This window comes from Anabrus simplex, chromosome 2, assembly GCF_040414725.1.
Source record: "Anabrus simplex isolate iqAnaSimp1 chromosome 2, ASM4041472v1, whole genome shotgun sequence".
NCBI lineage: Eukaryota > Metazoa > Arthropoda > Insecta > Orthoptera > Tettigoniidae > Anabrus > Anabrus simplex.
This window is the reverse complement of record NC_090266.1, coordinates 44078209-44100722: the sequence shown is the minus strand read 5'-3', so window position 1 is coordinate 44100722 and position 22514 is coordinate 44078209. Positions and strand designations below refer to the sequence as shown.

The window sequence follows — 22514 nt, the reverse complement described above, 5'->3', positions numbered from 1 at the left end:
AGTCGTGCTGCAATAGCACTTTCTGACCCAGTGAGGAAAGCAATGGCAAACTACCTCACTCCTCATCTTGCCTAGTACGCCTCATTTTGGTGCTGCCATTGGTTTTTGCGGTTTCCTTATAACCTCATAACTTTTGGTGGTGCTACTTGAGGATCCAACCAGCTTCTGGGCTGATGACCTAACAGACAGACAGACAACATTACCGCATCGCACTCATTTCTCTGCATACATTGGCTGCCAATGCTGCACAAAGCATCCAAATTCGAATTTTTCTCCGAGGCCTCTCGGCTTCAGTTTTTATTTTATTTGTGACTAACAAGTTGTCAAACTTGTACCAATTATATATTCAAACCTGGACATTTAGCTTAAATATGCTTTGTATTTTAACTTACTATAGACAGTTTTAATTATGAGGGTCAATTTTGTGTGTTTTAACTTTAATGTGTATCTTTGTATTATGATCCTAATTGGCTGATGACGTCCATAGATGTTCAAACCGGTACCATAAATAAATGAGGTTGTAATTTTAACCAACAACACATCTTGTATTGAAAAGGTGGATCTTATACAATTTAACTTACATTTTGCAATAACAGCTTATATTTAAGTAAAAATCATTATAAAGTCCTAGAAAATCACAATATTGTATCAGATTCTCTAGGAATTTTGCATCTTACATTTGAAAAGCAATTAAAAGGACATTTAACCTTATTTACTGATTTATTCTTCAGGTACAATAAATTTAAACTTTACATGCCGGTTTCTTAAAATAGCGTAAATCTACCTACACTGTTATTGCACCCAAGTCCTCAGTTGGGGTTGTACTAAAGACTTACTACATCCTCTCCTCAGTAATTATTCTCGCTACTTTCATGTTTTTATTTCCAGCTTATGAATAATATCTTGTGAGTCCACCTGGCTTTCACTCCCGTACAGCGAAGTCTGTATGAAAACGGACCATGTGAAGATAGTTCTCTCCAAAATCTGACTTCTTTCTTACAGAAAACTATGGACAAGGTGAAAGGTGTATGTGCTCCCCTAAATGTACAGAATTTGTTGTTCTTCTACTGCCATTTATTTTATTATTTAATACATCAATTTTGTATACGATTATTGTTCTACCACACGATTTCTGTTGACAGGACACATGTGGGCGACTACAGTACAATGTTGCTCAGCTGGTCACAGTTCTGCAAAGAACCTCTTCCGGAACGTAGCTTTACCTTCTGGGAGTGGTTTTACGCTGTTATGAAACTAACCCGTGAGCATCTTCGGGGTCCATGGATTGATGGGTAAGTTGGTCTACTTGATCATACGTGCTAGATTGCAATGGGAATGACTGTCTAGGTAATGTAAGAAACTAGGAATTAGAAATGAAAATTTATTTTTTATAACCTTTAAAGGTGAAGAATGTTGCAGAATGGAACCACTCGTAATGCCTGTGAAACCGTTTTAAGTGGAAATTTCCTGTCCACCAAAATTGGTGGTGTTAAAACTTAGTCGGTGTGGGTCCATGGTATTTGCCTCTCTTGTCAGGTTAATATTAATCTAAACCTATCTCACGGTTGACTAAGAACTGAGGGAAATTCAAGTTTTATTGAGCATTTACACAAGCATGTCCTCAAAAACAACACTATGTAGCTTGGTGTAATTTTTAATACTACAGTATATATTAATGTTTCATGGTTTGGGTTAATGCAGTTGCATCATATTTACTGAACCATGGTCAACTGCCGAGTGGCATGGTAGTCGTCCTCAGAATCGGAATGCTGGTCCTTATTGAATAGGCATGACCATCTAGGACGTATTTCGAGTCATGCCCCTCATTTTTCACTAGTTGCTCCTAACTTGTTCAAGGAAAAATATTGTCATTGGTACTGCAGGCTAGCACCCTGCTTTGCAGAAATTAACCGAAGACTCTCACAGTTATTCAAGCAAGCGTTGTACAGTGGACTCTTTAATTTAAATTCCAAGGAGAATCAGAAAAAATCAAGTTATCCAAAATTTGAATTAACCAAGAATGACTATTTTAACAAAAAATACAGTACAGTACTGTATAAATACATAAAATTTAATCAGTTCATTGTAATGAATAATATTTACAGTATTATGCGTTCTCCTGTACTTTATCTGCTGCAGTTTTGTTCAGTACTGTAGATGAAAGTTTTCACATGAAAATATACTGTATAAACACTAGTAAAACAATGGCATTTAAATCTTGAATTTCATACCTCTTGCTTCTGATTACCACCATTACTCTGCTGGCTGGTTGTACTGGTTTCCTCACTGGGCGATGGGTGTGCCACGCCCCCCCCCCCCCCCACATGTTGTTGTTAAAGTTTTATTTAATTTATAACGTTTATATGAACTTATGTTTAATATTTTCGTAGTCCAGAATGCGGACTGGTACAGTAGAGTGCATTGTCATCAGATGCTGTGGGTTGAAATGGAATCATAGGTTGTCAAAAACCCGTCTTCTGTGTATTAACAAAGAAAGATAAAACAATTTCCTCTTGTCATTAGAACATTGCCCTTTGATGGTTATTCTGCACTTACTTCAGGTCAGTATGCAAGTTCGGTACTCATATCAACTGGAAATCATCCACCCTCCCTGAATATGTAAAAAGATACATTTGGTTTGTCTGCATTTTTCTGGGTATTTTAAAAATATTTATTTTAATAAAAATTTAATGTTAGCCCACATGGTGGTCATGATCATTGAGGCATTTAAGTCTAAACGGTCTGACACCGTGGTTAGCCGATTCGAGTCCTGTTCGTCGAACAAAATTTCACCATCAGAATGTTAGCCGGTAGGCTAGGGGAGGTGGTGGTATACAATTTCTAATCACTAGATTGCATGCCAAAAGCCTGGGATTAAATTCCAAACCTCTCCACAATGCTCATATGGAGTATATCAATCAGTACTGATCTGCATGTAGGACAGTCGCCCAGGTGGCAGATTCCCTATCTGTTGTTTTCTAGCCTTTTGTTAAATTATATCGAAATTGGATATTTATTGAACATCTCTCTCAGTAAGTTATTCCAATCCCTAACTCCCCTTCTTATAAACGAATATTTGCCCCAATTTGTCCTCTTGAATTTCAACTTTTATCTTCATATTGTGATCTTTCCTACTTTTAAAGGCATTCCTCAAACTTGCTCATCTACTAATGAAATTCCACACCATCTCTCCGTTGACAGCTCGTAACATACCACTTATACGTTATAATTCTCATATTTTGGTCTGTATTGAATTGCACATTAAAGTCAAAGAAATATTAATGTTTATTAAATTCCACCTATTCAATACATGAAGAGTAATTTTAATTAAGAATTAAAACTTACGTAAAATCTAGGGACATGTTTCACCCTGTTTTAAGGGCATCTTCAGCCTTAATCTCAAACCTGAAAGATAATAAAATCTGGATCCTGATTGCTTTTAATTGTAGTTTTTTAAGAAAAATTATAAATGTGAGCATGATGATGATGATGATGATGTAGGTACATGCGTCAAAGAATGAGTGAGAGGGATGACAGTAGTTAAAATATTCTTATAATAAAGTTTTTATAAAGCCTTACAAACAGTCCTAATTTTTATACTTTTATGAATGCCCTTGTCTGAAAATGTGGTAACAAGTTGCCTATTAGTAGTTCTATAAGAACACAATTATTGCTGCATTGAATTGAACCTTGTTAAAAGGTGCCCTGTATTGGTTGAGGGTGTAAGAAATAAGCTGGGAGCTTAAATAGCTTAATCTTTAGAATGACCAAAAAAAAAGTGTTACTGATTACACTAAGTGGAGTTTAAATAAATTTTAAAGTTGCTAGTTTGTTGTTCATCTTTTGTGATGAGATAGGTCTGCTACCTTCTTAAATTACGTTGTAGGAGCGAGGAAAAATGCTTGATAGTAAGTAACCATAATTATAAAGTTCTATAAGAACACAGTTAATTCTGTGTTGAATTGAACTTTGTTAACAGGCGCTCTGTAAAGGTTGAGGGCGTAATAAATAAATTTAGAGCTTAAACAGTTTAATCTTTAGAATAGTGACGAAGAAAAGTATATTGGATCACACCAAGTGGGGTTTATAATAAAATTTAAAGTTGATGGTTTTTTGTTGTTTGAGTCATCAGTCCATAGACTGGTTTGAAGCAGCCCTCCATGCCACCCTATCCTGTGCTAACGTTTTCATTTCTACGTAACTATTTCATCCTACATCTGCTCTAATCTGCTTGTCATATTCATACCTTGGTCTACCCCTACCGTTCTTACCACCTACACTTCCTTCAAAAACCAACTAAACAAGTCCTGGGTGTCTTAAGATGTGTCCTATCATTCTATCTCTTCTTCTTGTCAAATTTAGCCAAATTGATCTCCTCTCACCAATTCGATTCAGTATCTCTTCATTCGTGATTCGATCTATCCATCTCACCTTCAGCATTCTTCTGTAACACCACATTTCAAAAGCTTCTATTCTCTTTCTGAGCTGGTTATCGTCCATATTTCACTTCCATACAATGCCACGCTCCACACAAAAGTCTTCAAAAACATCTTTCTAATTCCGATATTAATGTTTGAAGTGAGCAAATTTCTTTTCTTAAGAAAGCTCTTCCTTGCTTGTGCTAGTCTGCATTTTATGTCCTCCTTACTTCTGCCATCGTTAGTTATTTTACTACCCAAGTAACAATATTCACCTACTTCCTTCAAGACTTCATTTCCTAATCTAATATTTCCTGCATCACCTGCCTTCGTTCGTCTGCACTCCATTACTTTTGTTTTGGACTTACTTATTTTCATCTTGTACTCCTTACCCAAGACTTCATCCACACCATTCAGCAACTTCTCGAGATCTTCTGCAGTCTCAGATAAAGTAACAATATCATTGGCAAATCTCAAGGTTTTGATTTCCTCTCCTTGGACTGTGATTCCCTTTCCAAATTTCTCTTTGATTTCCTTTACTGCCTGTTCTATGTAAACTTTGAAAAGGAGAGGGGACAAACTGCAGCCTTGCCTCACTCCTTTCTGGATTGCTGCTTCTTTTTCAAAGCCCTCGATTCTTATCACTGCAGATTGATTTTTATACAGATTGTAGATAATTCTTCGTTCTCGGTATCTATCCCTATCATTTTCAGGATCGTAAATAGCTTGGTCCATTCAACATTATCGAATGCCTTTTCTAGATCTACGAATGCCATGTACATGGGCTTGTCCTTCTTGATTCGATCCTCTAAGATCAGACGTAAAGTCAGGATTGCTTCACATGTTCCTACTTGTCTTCTGAAGCCAAATTGATCTTCTCCTAACTCAGCTTCAACTTGTTTTTCCATTCTTCTGTAAATAATACGTGTTAAAATTTTGCAGGCATGAGATACCAAACTAATGGTGCGGTAGTTTTCACACCTGTCAGCACTGGCTTTCTTGGGAATAGGTATAACAACATTCTTCCGAAAATGGGATGGGACTTCTCCTGTCTCATACATCTTGCACACTAAATGAAATAATCTTGCCATGCTGGTTTCTCCTAAGGCAGTCAGTAATTTAGAGGGAATGTCATCCATTCCAGGTGCCTTGTTCTTATTGAGGTCACTCACAGCTCTGTCAAACTCTGACCACAAAATTGGTCTCCCATTTTATCAGCATTAACAGACTCTTTATGTTCCAGAACCGAATTATCTTCATCTCTACCTTCATGCAACTGTTGGATATGCTCCTGCCATCTTTCTGCTTTGTCTTCTTTCCCTAGAAGTGGCTTTTCATCTGAGCTCTTAATATTCATACACCTAGATTTCCTTTCTCCAAAGGTTTCCTTGATTTTCCTGTATGCAGCATCTACCTTTCCCAGGACCATACAGCCTTCGACATCCTTGCACTTCTCCTTCAGCCATTCTTCCTTAGCTACCTTGCACTTCCTATCCACTTCATTCTTTAATCGCCTGTATTCTTTTCTGCCCTCTTCATTTCTAGCATTCTTGTATTTTCGTCATTCATCAATCAGGTCTAGTATCTCCTGAGTTATCCACTGATTCTTAGTTGATCTTTTCTTCCTTCCTAACATTTCTTCAGCAGCCCTACTGACTTCATTCTTCATGACTCTCCAGTCTTCCTCTATAGTGTTTCCTTCAGCCTTTTCATTTAGTCCTTTTGCAACATGTTCCTTGAAACAATCCCTCACACTCTTTTCTTTCAACTTGTCTAGATCCCATCTTTTTGCATTCTTCCCTTTCTTCAATTTCTTCAACTTCAGATGGCATTTCATGACCAACAAGTTGTGGTCAGAATCCACGTCTGCTCCTGGGAAAGTTTTGCAATCCAACACCTGGTTTCTGAATCTCTGCCTAATCATAAAGAAGTCTATTTGCTACCTTCCATTGTCTCCAGGTCTCGTCCACTTATACAGCCGTTGTTTGTGGTGTTTGAACCAAGTATTGGCGAGGACTAAATTATGTTATGTGCAGAATTCAACCAGCCGACTTCCTCTTTCGTTCCTTTGTCCCAATCCAAAGTCTCCTACTGTACTACCTTCTCTTCCTTGGCCTACCACTGCATTCCCATCACAATTAGATTCTCGTCACCTTTTACGTATTGTATTAAATCTTCAATTTCCTCATATATTCTTTCGATTTCTTCATCATCCGCTGAACTAGTAGGCATATAGACCTTCACTATTGTGGTGGGCATTGGTTTGGTGTCTATCTTGACGACAATAATTCTTTCACTATGCTGGTCATAGTAGCTTACCCGCTGCCCTATTTTCTTATTCTTCTTCTTGCGTTCCGGCCTTCTAAGGACCACGTTACAATTTCAATTGTTCCTCCTTAGTTGTTCTTTCCTTTTCTTCCAGTATTCTTTCACTGTGTTTCCTTTTCCTGTCTTCAGTCCACATTGTGCCCGTTTTCCTTTCCTTCCTCCCTTGGAAACCTTCCATTTGTAAGACTTTCTTCCTAAAAATCTTTCTTTCCAATAATTCTTCTTCTCGTATGTTGTTCCTTTCCAGGTCTTTCTTGACTTCTTGAATCCAGGTGGTAGTTGATTTCTTTTCCCAAAGGTACTTGAAGATTCGTTTAGTTAGTCTATTGTCATCCATTCTGTAAATGTGTCCAAGAAATTGCAATCTCCTTTTTCTTATTGTTTCTGATATGTTTTCTACGTTCTGGTAAATTTCATTGTTACTTCTTATTCATTATTAAACCAACTCCTGCATTTCCCCTGTTTGATTTTGTGTTGATAATTGGGTAGTCGCCTGACCAAAAGTCCTGTTCTTCCTGCCAACGTACTTCACTTATACCAACTACATCTGACTTTAGCCTATCCATCTCCCTTTTCAGATTCTCTAACCTACCACAGTAGTGCCCACCCGGAGATCCGAATGGGGGACTAGTTTACCTCCGGAATATTTTACCCGGGAGGAAAGCCATCATCAGTACATCATTCATACAGGGAGCTGGATGTCCTCGGGAGGTAGTTACGGCTGTAGTTTCCAGTTGCTTTCAGCCGTGTAGCAGTATCAACACAGCTAAGCCATGTTGAGTATTATTACAAGGCCGTATCAGTCAATTATCTAGACTGCCGCCCTTGCAACTACCGAAAGGCTGCTACCCCCCTTTCGAAGAACTATTCGTTATTGTAGTCTCTCAACAGATACCCATCTGATATGGTTGCACCTGCGGCTCGGCTGTCTGCATCATTGGGACACGCAAGCCTCCCCACCGCGGCAAGGTCACATGGTTCGCAGAGGAGGGGTTTGTTGTTAATCTCGTGTAATGTGATAAGTCTGCAGTCTTCTTAAAGCATGTTGTAGGAGCGAGGAAGAGTGCTCTATGGTAAGTAGCTGTATTTATATTAGTTAGAAAGTGCAACTGCCGCTTCTTGTATAGAGTCTAAAGGGAAATGTTGTTTAAAGTCTGTAACCCACCGCAACCAATAACACCAACAAAACGCCCCCCCTAACCCCCCTCCGCCACACGCACCTCCCCTAATCTCACATCGATGCAACACCAGAAGCGCAAGTGTTAGTCATTTCAGAGCAACCATAGCAACTGATTAACACTATAATAGTCGGGAAGATAAATGAAATTACATGCAACGTTTATCTTTAACTCACCTTTACTTTAACCAATTATCATAATTGACAAAGGGGTAAGTGAATTTGCACACATCGTTTTTTTTAACTCACCTTTCCTTCAATTTCATTCCTTAATACGTAACTCTCCTCTTGTTAGAGACTTAAAACCCCATTTCCCTTTCGACTCTCTATATAAGAAGCTGCAGTCGCACTTTCTAACTAAAATAAATACAGCTACTTACCGTCAAGCACTCTTCCTTGCTCCTACAACGTGCTTTAAAAACATTGCAGACTTATCTCATCACACAAGATTAACAACAAACTAGCAACTTAAAATTTTATTTTAAACCCCACTTGGAGTGATCAAAAATACTTTTCTTCGTCATTATTCTAAAGATTAAACTGTTTAAGCTCTAAATTTGTTTATTCCACCCTGAAACGTTAGAGTGCCTTTTAACAAAGTTCAATTCAACACAGAATTAAAAGTGTTCTTATAGATCTTTTTAATTACAGCTACTTACTATCAAGCATTTTTCTTCGCTACTACAATGTTATTTAAGAAGGCAGCCGACTTATCTCATCACAAAAGATTAACAACAAACTAGCAACTCTAAAATTTATTTAAACTCCACTTAGTGTAATCAATAACACTTTTATTGTTATTATTCTAAAGATTAAGCTAATTTAAGCTCCGTGCTTATTTCTTACACCCTCAAACAATACAGGGCACCTCTTAACAAGGTTCAATTCAACGCAGCAATAATTGTGTTCTTATAGAACTATTAATATGCAACTTGTTAAATTTCCCGACAAGGACATTCATAAAAGTATAAACATTAGGACTGTTTGTAAGGCTTTACAAAGGCTTTATTATAAGAATATTTTAACTACTGTCATCCCTCTCACTCATTCTTTGACGCATGTACCTACATCATCGTCCTCACATTTATAATTTGTCATTTTTCTTAGAAAATTACAATTAAGAGCAACCAGGATCCTGATTTATTATCTTTCAGGTTTGAGATTACTGTAAGGCTGAAGATGCCCTTAAAAACAGGGTGAAACCTGTCCCTATAGTTTACTTATTAAGTTTTAATTCTGAATTAAAATTACTCTGTGTGTTGAATAGGTGGAATTTAATAAACATTAATATCTCTTTGACTTTAACATACCACTTAGTGAAGCAGCTCGTTTTCTTTCTCCCAAGTCTTCCCAGACCAAACTTTGCGACATTTTTGTAACGCTACTCTTTTGCTGGAAATCACCCAGAACCTATCAAGCTGCTTTTCTTTGGATTTTTTCCAATTCTTAATCAAGTAATCCTGGTGAGGGTCCCATGCACTGGAACCATACACTATTTGGGGTCTTACCCGAGACTTATATCCCCTCTCCTTTACATCCTTTCTACAACCTCTAAACACCCTCATGTGCAGAGATCTGTATCCTTTATTTACAATCCCAATGAAGATATTTCCTTACATTAACACCTAGGTACTTACAGTGATCCCCATAAGGAACTTTCACCCCTTCAACGCAGTAATTAAAACTGAGAGGACTTTTCCTATTTGTGAAACTCGCAACCTGACTTTTAACTCCGTTTATCATCATAACATTGCCTGTTGTCCATCTCACAACATCATTGAGTTCATTTTGCAGTTGCTCACAATCTTGTAATGTATTTATTACTCTATACAGAATAACATCATCTGCAAAAAGCCTTCCCTCTGATTCCACTTCTTTACTCATATCATTTATATACAGGGTGAAGCGAAATTCGCGCACTTGGGCGTCGTAGCATGACTCCTCACATGCCAGCAATAAAAAATTCTCTCACAAAAGTTCGTCCTGCGAGTATATCCGTGAGAAAAAGGATGTTGAAGAGTGACAATCTGGCAACACTGTAACCACATGTAGGGTAACTACCTCTGTCGGCACATATTAGTCGTGCTGTACAGTTGCTGCAGTGGATAGAGTTTTGGGTTAGTATGCAGAAGGTCGAGGTCTCGATCCTGGTTTGAGGCGTATGTTTTTTATTTCTTAAATATAGTCCAGGTAGTATGGTATATGGCATCTTAATCGTCAACAGCGATTGCAGTGGGTCCTCTAGAAATCATTTGCACTTACTTATTCTTCTTCTTGATCTGTTTACCCTCCAGGCTTGGGTTTTCCCTCTGACACAGCGAGGGATCCCACCTTACCGCCTCAAGAGCAGTATCCTGGAGCTTCAGACTCTGGGTCGGGGGATACAACTGGGGAGGATGACCAGAACTGGCCTCACCTGCTATGCTCAACAACAGGAGGGAAGGAAGCGGCCAAGTTAGGTACCATCCCGGCATTTGCCTGGAGGAGAAGTGGGGAAACCACAGAAAGCCAGTTCTGGGATGGCTGAGGTGAGAATCGAACGCACCTCTACTCAGTTGACCTCTAGAGGCCGAGTGGATCCCGTTCCAGCTCTCGTACTACTTTTCAAATTTCGTGGCAGAGCCGGGAATCGAGCCCAGGCCTCCGGGGGTGGCGGCGACTAATCACACTAATCACTACACCACAGAGGCGGACGCACTTGCATACTACGATCCTAGAAATGCACGAACATTCGTTTTCATTGGTCAGCTTTGTAAGACGCCCTTTCCACGTCGTGGGCGTCAATTTATTTGCACCACTTCATCTACTAGATGCGTTGCAACGTGTTCAGCGTTACTAAATTTTGTAGATGGAGGATACATGTGACGTAAGAAACGGTGTCTTACTCTATTACAGTATGTAATGTCCGATGGAAATTAGCAAATAAAAAAGTGCGCCTCAACTCAAGATCGAACCATCGACCTCATGCATGCTAACCCAAAACTCTATCCACTGCACCAAGTGTACAGCACGACTAGTATGTGCTGACAGAGGTAGTTACCATACATGTGGTTACAGTGTTGCCAGGTTGCCACTCTTCAACGTTCTTTTTCTGCCAGATATACTCGCAGGACAAACTTTTGTGAGAGAAACATTTTTATTGCTGGCATGTGAGGAGTCGCGCTGCGACGCCCGAGTGCGTGAATTTTGCTTCATCCTGTATATTAGAAAACATAAAGGTCCAATAATACTGCCATGAGGAATTCCTCTTTAAATTATTATAGGTTCAGATAAAGCTTCCCCTACTCTTAATTCTCTAAGATCTGTTTTCTAGAAATATAGCAACCCATTCAGTCACTCTTTTGTCTAGTCCAATTGCACCTATTTTTTATAGTAGTTCCCATGATCCCCTATCAAATGCTTCGGAGAGGTCATTATTTATGAGTTTGTCTGTATTGACTGATCACACGTATATGGATAAGAAAGAAATTCCACCTGTCAATACTGTTTATTGTCAATGTAGACTTAAATCATTACTGGTTTCGACTCTATTTGGCCATCATCAGCTGACGAATCATAATTTTACATCTATTAAGCATTGGTTTGTGTTACCTAAAATTATGATTTGTCACCTGATGATGACCAAAGAGATTCGAAACCGGTACTGATGTAAGTCTACATTTACAATAAACAGTATTGACAGGTGGAATTTCTTTCTTATCCATGTAAGTTAGACAGGTCGATTGCAATACAGTCCATTTGACCTCCTGAATCCAAGATATCCGCTAATCTTGCTAGAATCGTACAAGTTAAGCTTCAATTGAATAACCTTTCCTAAACCTGAACTGCCTTCTGTCGAACCAGTTATTAATTTCACAAACATGTGTAATATAATCGGAAAGAATGCCTTTCCAAAGCTTACATGCAATGCATGTCAGACTGACTCGCTTGTAATTTTCAGCTTTATGTCTATCACCCTTTCCTTTATACACAGGGGTTATTAGAACTCCTCACCATTCATTTGGTATAGCTCCTTCATGCAAACAATAATCAAATAAGTACTTTGGATACGGTACTATATCCCAACCCATTGTCTTCTGTATCTTATTTTAAATGTCATTGTTATCATATTTAAATTTTAATACTGCTTTAGCATTAGTCACCTCCTCTATCTGGACATTATCCTTGTAACCAACAATCTTTACATACTTCTGACCGAATACTTCTGCCTTTTGAGGATTCTCACATACACACTCCCTTGGAACCTGTTTCTGTCTTAAAGTACCTATACATACCCTTTCATTTTTTGCTAAAATTTTTATAACTGCCAATTTTGCTTGGCATGATGTTATACTAAGGTGACTTCTTTGCTCGATTCAGTTTCCTAGAAAGTTCCTTCAATTTCTGCTTACTTCCACAGCTATTTCTAACTATTTTTCCAACCTGCACTTCCTTCTTAGTCTCTTTATTTCTATATATCAGTCACTACTGATCTGCATTTAGGGCAGTCGCCCAAGTGGCAGATTCTCTATCTGTTGTTATCCTAGCGTTTTCTTAAATGATTGCAAAGAAATTGGAAATTTATTGAACGTCTCCCTTGGTGAGTTATTCCAATCCCTAACTCCCCTTCCTATAAACAAATATTTGCCCCACTTTGTCCTCTTGAATTCCAACTTTATCTTCATATTGTGATCTTTCCTACTTTTGAAGACACCACTCAAATTTATTAGTCTACTGATGTCCTCCCACACCATCTCTCCACTGACAGCTCGGAACATACCACTTATTATTTTACATGCAACTATTCTCATGTTTAGACCCGTATTGAAATTTCTTATAATTTGCATACAATTTTTTTTTTTTTTTTAATTTTTCTATTCCAATACAATTGATTTTGTGCTGTTAGAAATTCATTTTACTACAACATTACATTAAAGATTTCTAAGGATACATGGTTTTTGAAAGAATGTTTCAAGTGCAGTTTAATACCTAAGTTTCTAAGGTCTATCCAAGGAAATAACCTATCAGGTTCAAAGTCTCTTGATACCCAAAATAAAGTAAACAAGATATGGCTAAAAAAAAATGACATAAAGTTGCTGTATAGAAAGAAATCATTACTAAACTTGCAGCTTTACAAGGTACACTTAAGTACGTTCCAATCAACATCCCCATTAGAATGGAGTTCCATTCAACAGTACACCAATGAAAAATTTGCCAACATTTTAGATAAGAAGCAAAAGAACTCTGAAAAACAAACTAGAACACCTAAAAGAAACTATACAAAGTTAACAATACATGAAATTAGAGAAAAAGACCTGATTTCGTTAATGGAAGACACCCCCGCGACAATTAACTTATCGGACACCAACTTCTCTGACAAAGAAATGAATATACTTAATCAAGGAGCTAAATTCAGTTGGTCCAATCCACAACAAACAAGATTTAACAACCACAATAGCGGAATATTGGAATTAAATATAGGGAAATTGCCGGCAGATATACAAAATGATATTAACTTCGAAATCAAAAGAAACTCCCAAATTTAGTAAAAGAAATGAAAACCAACACTAACCAGGCCCTCTTGAAAAAAATAAGGGAATTAAAAACAAGAATAAGTGATAACAATGTGATTGTAATAAGGCGGATAAAGGCGAAACAATAGTCCTAGTAAATAAAAGCGACTACATCAAAAAAACCGAAGAGTTCTTCTCTGATAAGTCTTACACTAGTGAATAAAGACCCGGTGCCTAGAATTCAACGAACTCCAATAACAATCCTTAAAAATTCAACTTGTTTATTTAATGAACACGAGCAAACAAAAACAAAAAAAAACGGTTAATGTGAACCTGATAATACCTAAGGCAACAGCACTACCCAATATACACAAAAATAACACACCCATTCAACCAATTATCAATGGTAGGAACAGCCCGACATATAAAATGTCAAAATTTACACTAAACAAAATCTATACACAGTAAAGGAAGGAAATTAAGTGCAATTACACAGTACCAAAAACCACTACACACTCAGTGAAACATCAGCTGAAACTACGCGGATCTCCGCAGATAACAACTTTGGTAAATATCAGTAGGGCCAACTAGATTTTTAGCATTTGTGATAAATGCGAAATGTGTTGAAACTTTGTCAGTGTATGTGCCATCATCTTATATGACCCGTACGAGTGGTTTTTAGCGATTTCGAATTAGCGATAAAATGCGAAATTGGATCGAAATGCGAAATTATACAATTTATGCAAAATAGATGCGAAGCTCTGTTTTATACGAAATAATCATATATCCTTTTAAAAACGATGCATTTTTTTTCTTAAAAATAAGATATATGTTATTTCAGGAGAAAGAATTATTACGGCGCCCATTGCGATCGTAAGGCGGTAACATACTTTGACGGACACTTCCGTCCTGGTGCACGGAACAAGTTCATTAGCTTAGTTAGCTGGTCAGAGAGATTTATTCTCTTTGTTTTGCAGCCTACCCGATTTATGTCAGATGATACCTGAAGCTATTTTCTCTGTGTACATAGTAACTCTGGGCTGAAATACGGACAATAAAAAGCACCTCATTTTTCCGCTCGTTGTAAACAATCATGGCGGCATCCAAGAACAGCATGGATGAGTTTATTCGTAACTCCATTGAAAATAGTGATTTTGAAAGTGGAAATTATTATCTGGAGAGTGAAAATACTTCTTCAACGGACAGTGATGAAAGTGATTCCGATTTCAGTTCAGAGATGATAGTGCCAATTCGAACTATGTGACAAAACCAGAATGTAACAAGAACGATAGGGAAGTGTAGTTGGTTTTTTTTTTTTCTTTACGTCGCACCAACACGGATAGGTCTTACGGCAGGAAAGGCCTAGGAATGGGAAGGAAATGGCTGTGGCCTTAATTAAGGTACAGTCCAAGCACTTGTCTGGTGTGAAAATGGGAAACCACTGAAAACCATCTTCAGGGCTGCCGACAGAGGGGTTCGAACCTTCTATCTCCCGGATGCGAGCTCACAGCTGCGCGCTCCTAACCGCATGGCCAACTTGCCCGGTGAGAAGTCTAGTAAAATGATACTTGGAATTATGATCTTGTTGAAAATATGCCTGTTTCTGTAACATGCAAACCAGTTTTTGAAATTCACTTTATAGTGAGGAGGGGGTTGGGTAATAATCCGAAAGTAACGGACATAGGGAATGAATTTCTAACCCCACAGTTCTGGGATCACGTTACTAAGGAAACCAATTCCTACGCCTCTACATTTCGTGCTAATTTACCTGCTTCCCTTGAAACCAGTAGTACTTGAGAAAAAAATCATTGGTTTCCTGTTACTATAGACGAGCTCAAGGCTTACTTTGCTTTGTGTATTTTTATGTAGCCTATGCGATTAGTCAAATTTATGTTCAAGTGACGAAAAAATAAATGGTATGTAAGGGAATATTTCCTTTCACAAGTAATAGTAGCCCAAAGGGTTAAAACATTCAATGTGTGGAATATCTTTCACTGGCTAAAGAGCACTGCAAAGATCAATCAATCAAACAAACATCAAATACACTTTCAAGCACACACGTTCATTCTCTTTGTGTGTTGACCCTTGATCATAGTAGGTTATTCTCGACATTGGTGTTGAGTAGTAGTTCTGTTTAAAAGTACGGTAGCAATTTATTTTATTGTCTGGTAGCCATAGGTAGAAGCGAAGTGACGATCAAACAGCATGCCGAAAGTCACAAATTGGGACATTTTTATGTAAGCGAAGACTTGAAGAAAAAAAATAATTTTGCAGTCCTTCCTTTGCCTTGGCAGCACTGCTGTGCATTTGGGCCTCTACAAACAGTGTTGATGTAGAGTTATTTTTTAGCAAGTACAACATAATTGTAACTGACAGGCGGTCTCAAACAACTGGCACCGGGCGAGTTGGCCTGTGCGTAGAGGCTCGCGGCTGTGAGCTTGCATCCGGGAGATAGTAGGTTCGAATCCCACTATCGGCAGCCCTGAAGGTGGTTTTCCCATTTTCACACCAGGCAAATGCTGGGGCTGTACCTTAATTAAGGCCACGGCCGCTTCCTTCCAACTCCTAGGCCTTTCCTATCTCATCGTCGCCATAAGACCTATCTGTGTCGGTGCGACGTAAAGCCCCTAGCAAAAAAAAAAAAAAAAAAAACAACTGGCATGTTGTACTTCAATCATTACTGAAATTCCTCTTCCTTGTAGGTGTGTTGTACTGTGATAAATAAATACGTTCAGAATAGTATTTTTCACTTTGAAATTGTGTTTGTAAATTTGTAAATACGCATAATCCTGTGTGTGCGTTAATACTTCTTGCAGTCTTATGTTGATGTCTGTCTTATTTTCCATAGTGAATTCAAAACTGCATGACCTGCAATGGGCGATTAAACAGTATTATTTCACTCCCAACTGTTGTGTGTACAATTTAGCAAATTATGCCTATTTTTAACCAATTTGCTACAAAACGCTAAATTTGAAAATCAAAACGCTAAATCTCTGATTTTTAAATGCTATAAACCACGAACTCTAGACATCTTCAATTAAAAATTCAGTAGAATTCTGCGAAAAACTAAAGAAGTTCAACTTACAACCCCACCATAAGATGAGCTCGTTTGATATTACTAATATTTATTCAAACATCCCTATTAACGAAACTGTGAAAATTATTAAATCAAACCTCTTCAAACATAGCAACTTAGGTAAGCTCGAAAGAGATGAATTTATTAATTTACTTAAATTTGTGTTAAATAACAACTATTTCACATTTAATAACAAAATTTACCACCAGTTGAGTTTGGCTATGCGTGACCCCAGCTCGGGGATATTGGCTGATATTTACATGGACAGCATAGAACATAGAAAAAATTAACCTGATATAGAAGGGCTCTGCCTTTGGCTAAGATTTGTAGACACGTTCGTAATAATAGATAACCGGAAAAATAACCGCGAAAAAATGTTAGAATTTTTAAATAATATTGACCGTTACGCAAAATTCACTAAAGAAGATGAAAAAGACAGTTTATTTAACTTCCTGGACGTTAACGTAACACGCACAAGTTCTAAATTCAATTTTCAAATATTCAGAAAGCCGACACGTACGTCATTAACAATAAGAAATGATTCACTTCACCCAAAATCCCAGAAACAGGCATCCTTTTTTAGCATGGTCTACAGAGCTTTCAAAATATCCTTATCACCTGTGAATTTAACGAAGGAACTAAATTTCATAAAAGAACTAGCACTAGTTAATGGATACAAAATAGAAATGGTAAATCGAATCATCAACAAAGTAAAACTCAAATTGGCCACAAATCTTATCCCGGAAGAATCTAAAAAGTCAAAATACGCAACTTTTACTTACACCAGTCTAGTGATCCATCAAATAGCAAACCCATTGAAAAAACGGAACATACAAATAGCTTTCAAGACACACAACACCAATAAAAACTTATTCTTTAATCACAACATAGTAAACTCCAATAATAACAAATATCAAGCTTCTGGGATATACAGACTATCATGCACACACTGTAATTTTTCGTATGTTTGCCAAACTGGCCACAGCTCTCTTACCAGATACATGGAACACCTTTTCTTTTTAAAGCATAATAAATGTTCCACAATGAGTAACCACATGAAAGAAACCGGCCATCAATATACCATAATAGAGAGAGACCTCAAAATAATCAAAAGGATTGAAAAAGGGAAGTTAATGACTGAGTTTGAGAATATTTATATAAATTTGGACCAATAATTTAATATAGAAAAATCTGAATGACATGATTGAAATAATCTGTTAATAGAGCAATTGCCAATATTACTACAAACTTACAAATCAGATAATAGTAAATTCTTTAAGACATTTAATCTGAAAACTCCCACCACAAAAATAGACACAATTACATAAAGGTCCAGTAATACTGCCCTGAGGAATTCCCCTCTTCATTATCACAGGGTCAGATAAAGCCTAGCCTACTCTAATTCTCTGAGTTCTATTTTCCTGAAATATAGCAACCCATTCAGTCTTTCTTTTGTCTAGTCCAGTTGCACTCATTTTTGCCAGCAGTCTCCCATGATCCACCCTGTCAAATGCTTTAGACGGGTCAATCGCAATACAGTCCATTTGACATCCTGAATCCAAGATATCTGCTATATCTTGCTGGAATCCTACAAGTTGAGCTTCAGTGGAATAACCTTTCTTAAAACCGAACTGCCTTCTATCGAACCAGTTATTAATTTCACAAACATGTCTAATATAATCGGAAAGAATGCCTTCCCAAAGCTTACATGCAACGCATGTCAAACTTACTGGCCTGTAAATTTTAGCTTTATGTCTATCACCCTTTCCTTTATACACAGGGGCTACTATAGCAACTCACCATTCATTTGGTATACCTCCTTCAACCAAACAATAATCAAATAAGTACTTCAGATATGGTACTATATCCCAACCCATTGCCTTTAGTATATCCCCAGAAATCTTATCAATTCTAGCTGCTTTTCTAGTTTTCAACTTTTGTATCTTATTGTAAATGTCATTGTTACCATATGTAAATTTTAATACTTCTTTAGCATTAGTCTCCTCCTCTATCTGGACATTATCTTTACATTCTGCTGACTGAATACTTCTGCCTTTTGAAGATCCTCACATACACACTCCCCTTGTTCATTAATTATTCCTGGAATGTCCTTCTTGGAACCTGTTTGTCATAAAATACCAATACATAACCTTCCATTTATCACTAAAATTTGTATGACTGCCAATTATGCTTGCTGTCATGTTACCCTTAGCTGCCTACTTTGCTAGATTCAATTTCCTAATAAGTTCCTTCAATTTCTCCTTACTTCCACAGCCATTTCCAACTCTGTTTCTTTCCAATCTGCACCTCCTTCTCAGTCTCTTTATTTAACTATTATAATAAGGTGGGTCTTTACCATTTCTTACCACCTTTAAAGGTACAAACCTGTTTTCACATTCCTCAACAATTGCTTTAAACCCATCCCAGAGTCTGTTTACATTTTTATTTACGGTTTTCCACCGATCATAGTTATTTTTTTTTAAACTACCTCATGCCTGCTTTGTCAGCCATATGGTACTGCCTTCATATCCATGTGCAGAGATCTGTACCTTTTATTTACAGTCATATTTATGTGACTACCCCAATGAAGATCTTTCCTTATGTTAATACCTAGGTATTTACAATGATCCCCAAAGGGAATTTTCACCCCATCAATATGGTAATTAAAACTGAGAGGACTTTTCCTATTTGTGAAACTCACAACCTGACTTTTAACTCTAATTATTACATTACAGCGACAGATAAATCTTCTCCTACTCTAATTCTCCAAGTTGTATTTTCTAGAAATATAGCAACCCATTCAGTCACTCTTCTGTCTAGTCCAGTTGTCCTAATTTTTGCCGGTAGTCTCCCATGATCTACCCTATCAAATGCCTTAGACAGGTCAGTCGCAATGCAATCCATTTGACCTGAATGCAGAATATCTGCTATGTCTTGCTGGAATCCTACAAGTTGAGCTTCAGTGGCTAACCTTTCTTCGAACCGAACTGCCTTCTATCGAACCTGTTATTAATTTCACAAACATGTCTAATATAATCAGAAAGAATGCTTTCCCAAACCTGACATGCAATGCATGTCAATCTGATTGGCCTGAAAAATTCAGCTTTATGTCTATCACCCTCTCCTTTATACATAGGGGCTACTATAGCAACTCTCCATTCATTGGGTATAGTTCCTTCATGCAAACAATAATCAAATAAGGAGTTCAGATATGGTAATATATCCCAACCAATTGTCTTTAGTATATACCCAGAAATCTTATATATTCCAGCTGCTTTCCTAGTTTTCAACTTTTGTATCTTACTGTAAATGTCATTGCTGTCATAGGTAAATTTTAATACAGTGGAACCTCGATTCTTTGTTTTTGTAGGGACCACGGAAAAAAACTTACAACGCGGGAAAACGGAAAATCCGGGAACGAATGAATCGTCAACAATTTGGCTAAACATCACAAAAATGAAATATGATACTTATAATCTTACTAAGACCCCTAAATCAAACCAAACTATAGCCCCAATGGGCCTTCTGCCTACCAAGCGACCTCCCTCGGTCCGAAGGCCTGCAGATCATTAGGTGAGGCATGGTCAGTGTGACGAATCCTCTCGGCCGTTATTCGGGGCTCTCTAGACCGGGGTCGCCATCTCACAAATCAATAGCTCCTCAATTAAGGGTAATCGTAGAATGAGTGAACCTGAAACCAGCCCTCATATCGAGGTAAAAATGCCTGACCTAGCCGGTAATCGAACCCGGGCCCTCCGGGTGAGAGGCAGGCAAGTTAGACCGCGGGGCCGGCTTCAAACATTAATTACCAGTACGAGACTTAAAATCTGAAAACTTATTTCAGTTCAGCAACTTTGATCAGCCAGAGCCAAATTCTTTGAAAAATTTAATACCCGTAACGGCAAGCCAAACAACAATCGACCACAGAGTAGTTTTTAATTCTCTTATCTAATAAAATAATGCACATTAGATACTAAAGCGCCCAACATGATGGCGAAATCCTCTTTTTTATCTGCCATTGTAATTTGGTCACCGGTATACTGTATAAGTAGTCAGTTTATGGAAATCTTGTATCGCGTAAATTAGGCCTACATCAGCTTTTCAAGGTTATGTCGAACGCGAGAATATGGTTTTGAATGTTTGATCTTCAACTTCTCGAATGCATTAAATTCAGTTCTGCCTGTCACTAATCACAATCAAATTGGAAAGAGAAAGAATATTGTTAACACATCCGAAATTATGATTATTCGCAACCTTGAGCTCAGTTGGAAAGCGCGCTTGCTGTACAAGTTACAAGTAACTATTCTCATTTTGGTTCCGTATTGAAGTTGACGTATGTCTCAAATATTATTACAATATCATAAGTCCACCTGTTCAAACAATACGATCCACTATTTCATATGGTCAAAAATTTTATACATAATACATAAAAGTCAATGGTACATGTTTCACCCTGCTCAGTGTGGATTTAGTTATGTTGGACAGACTGGGCGCAGCTTTTATACGAGATATATGGAGCATCACAATGCCTTAAAGCACAACAAATATTCAGCGATGAGCTCACACATGAGTGAAACAGGACATCAGTTTACATTAATTGATAAAGATCTCACTATTCTAAAATGTATAGGCAAAGGAAAACTTATGAATGAATTAGAAAATCTTTACATCTTTTTAGACCAAGCCTATAACAAAGACCATAATCTTAACGATGCCATGGAAGCAAAAAATCCTTTATATGAGCTAACTCCAAAGTTATTAGGCGTGGTGAATTCAAAACATAATACAATCCCGCAAACTTTTAGAACTTCTTGTTCTAAAGCTTCCACCACCTCGTCAAATGTTAGGCCCGCCCATCTTGCTCCTAACAGCCCTCCAATAACAACACATGCGCGCAAGGATCCACCCACCATTACCCCCCCCCCCCCCCTCCATGTCCTTCACTGCCTCAGCCACACCGTTATAATACTAGAAGTAGAAAGTTCAGTCAAGCTAGCGTTGCTGAAACAACCAGACGTACTTAATACGCACCGTACAAGTAAGTACCGCCTTAGGCATTTTTGACGTACGGGAAGTCTCTTGTACGGTACGGTATTATTTAACCAACTTTCTTCTACATTTTGTTTCAGAAAAACTTGATCATTTCTTCCAACAAATGTTTCAACAGAATTATAACATCAACTTGACTGTCTTTTAAATCAAATCGACTACCAACATAATTACTGACATCCGCTAGCTTTGACATACGTTTTATCATTAGCAACGCCTCTGCAAGAAGTTCCATTTTCTTTTCTAATTTCAGATATACCAACCGTATACATTTAAAAATGTTTATTACGTTCACACTTCCGTTCTAAATAACAGACAGTGATTTTACCATCTTCGATTCAAACTATGGGAATTGAAGAAACATCCCCCTTTGATGATTGTGTTTACACTCAAGGCCATCACAGTCTTAATGATATTTAAAAAAAAAAAAGATCCATTTTAGTTTTAAACTCTAAAAATTCATGTTTAACCACGTTTTAATCTTCAAAAACAGTTAATTTACTCTCTTTTAACATACTTTGGTGCATTATCGTTGTTTTAGATGTTATTGCATAATGTTTTACGAAATCATTTTTCAACACTTTAACCTATAATTTATAAGATTAGAATGACTCCATATGTATTATTTTTAAGATTGATATAGGCTGATGATGCCCGTAAGGAGGGTGAAACATGTACCATTGACTTTTATGTATTATGTATAAAAATTTTGACCATATGAAATAGTGGATCATATTGTATATTGAACAGGTGGACTTATAATATTGTAATAATATTTGAGACATACTTGCTGTACAAGTCGGTACGAGTGCGAAATGATACAAAGCTTTAAATGTAACGTGCGCAAATAAAACGACTGCGGTTTTTTACAATATTTTAACACAAAAACGTGAAATTCCCAGTCTTGTATTAGGACGAAAACAGTAATAGGCAATCCCAAAACCTCCCATGGCTTTATGTACGGTATGTAAGGT

At 37.5% G+C, this 22514-nt stretch overlaps 1 protein-coding gene across 3 annotated transcripts in view; it reads left to right on the top strand.

Annotated features, from left to right (window-relative positions):
* The window catches only part of Stat92E (Signal transducer and transcription activator Stat92E), a 522273-nt gene that overhangs the window by 382441 nt on the left and 117318 nt on the right, over positions 1-22514 (top strand). For all 3 annotated transcript variants that reach the window (XM_067140262.2, XM_067140261.2, XM_067140263.2), the window contains exon 13: positions 1143-1292. In XM_067140262.2, the coding sequence (XP_066996363.1) occupies positions 1143-1292 (150 nt within the window). The remainder of the gene's footprint in view (positions 1-1142; positions 1293-22514) is intronic.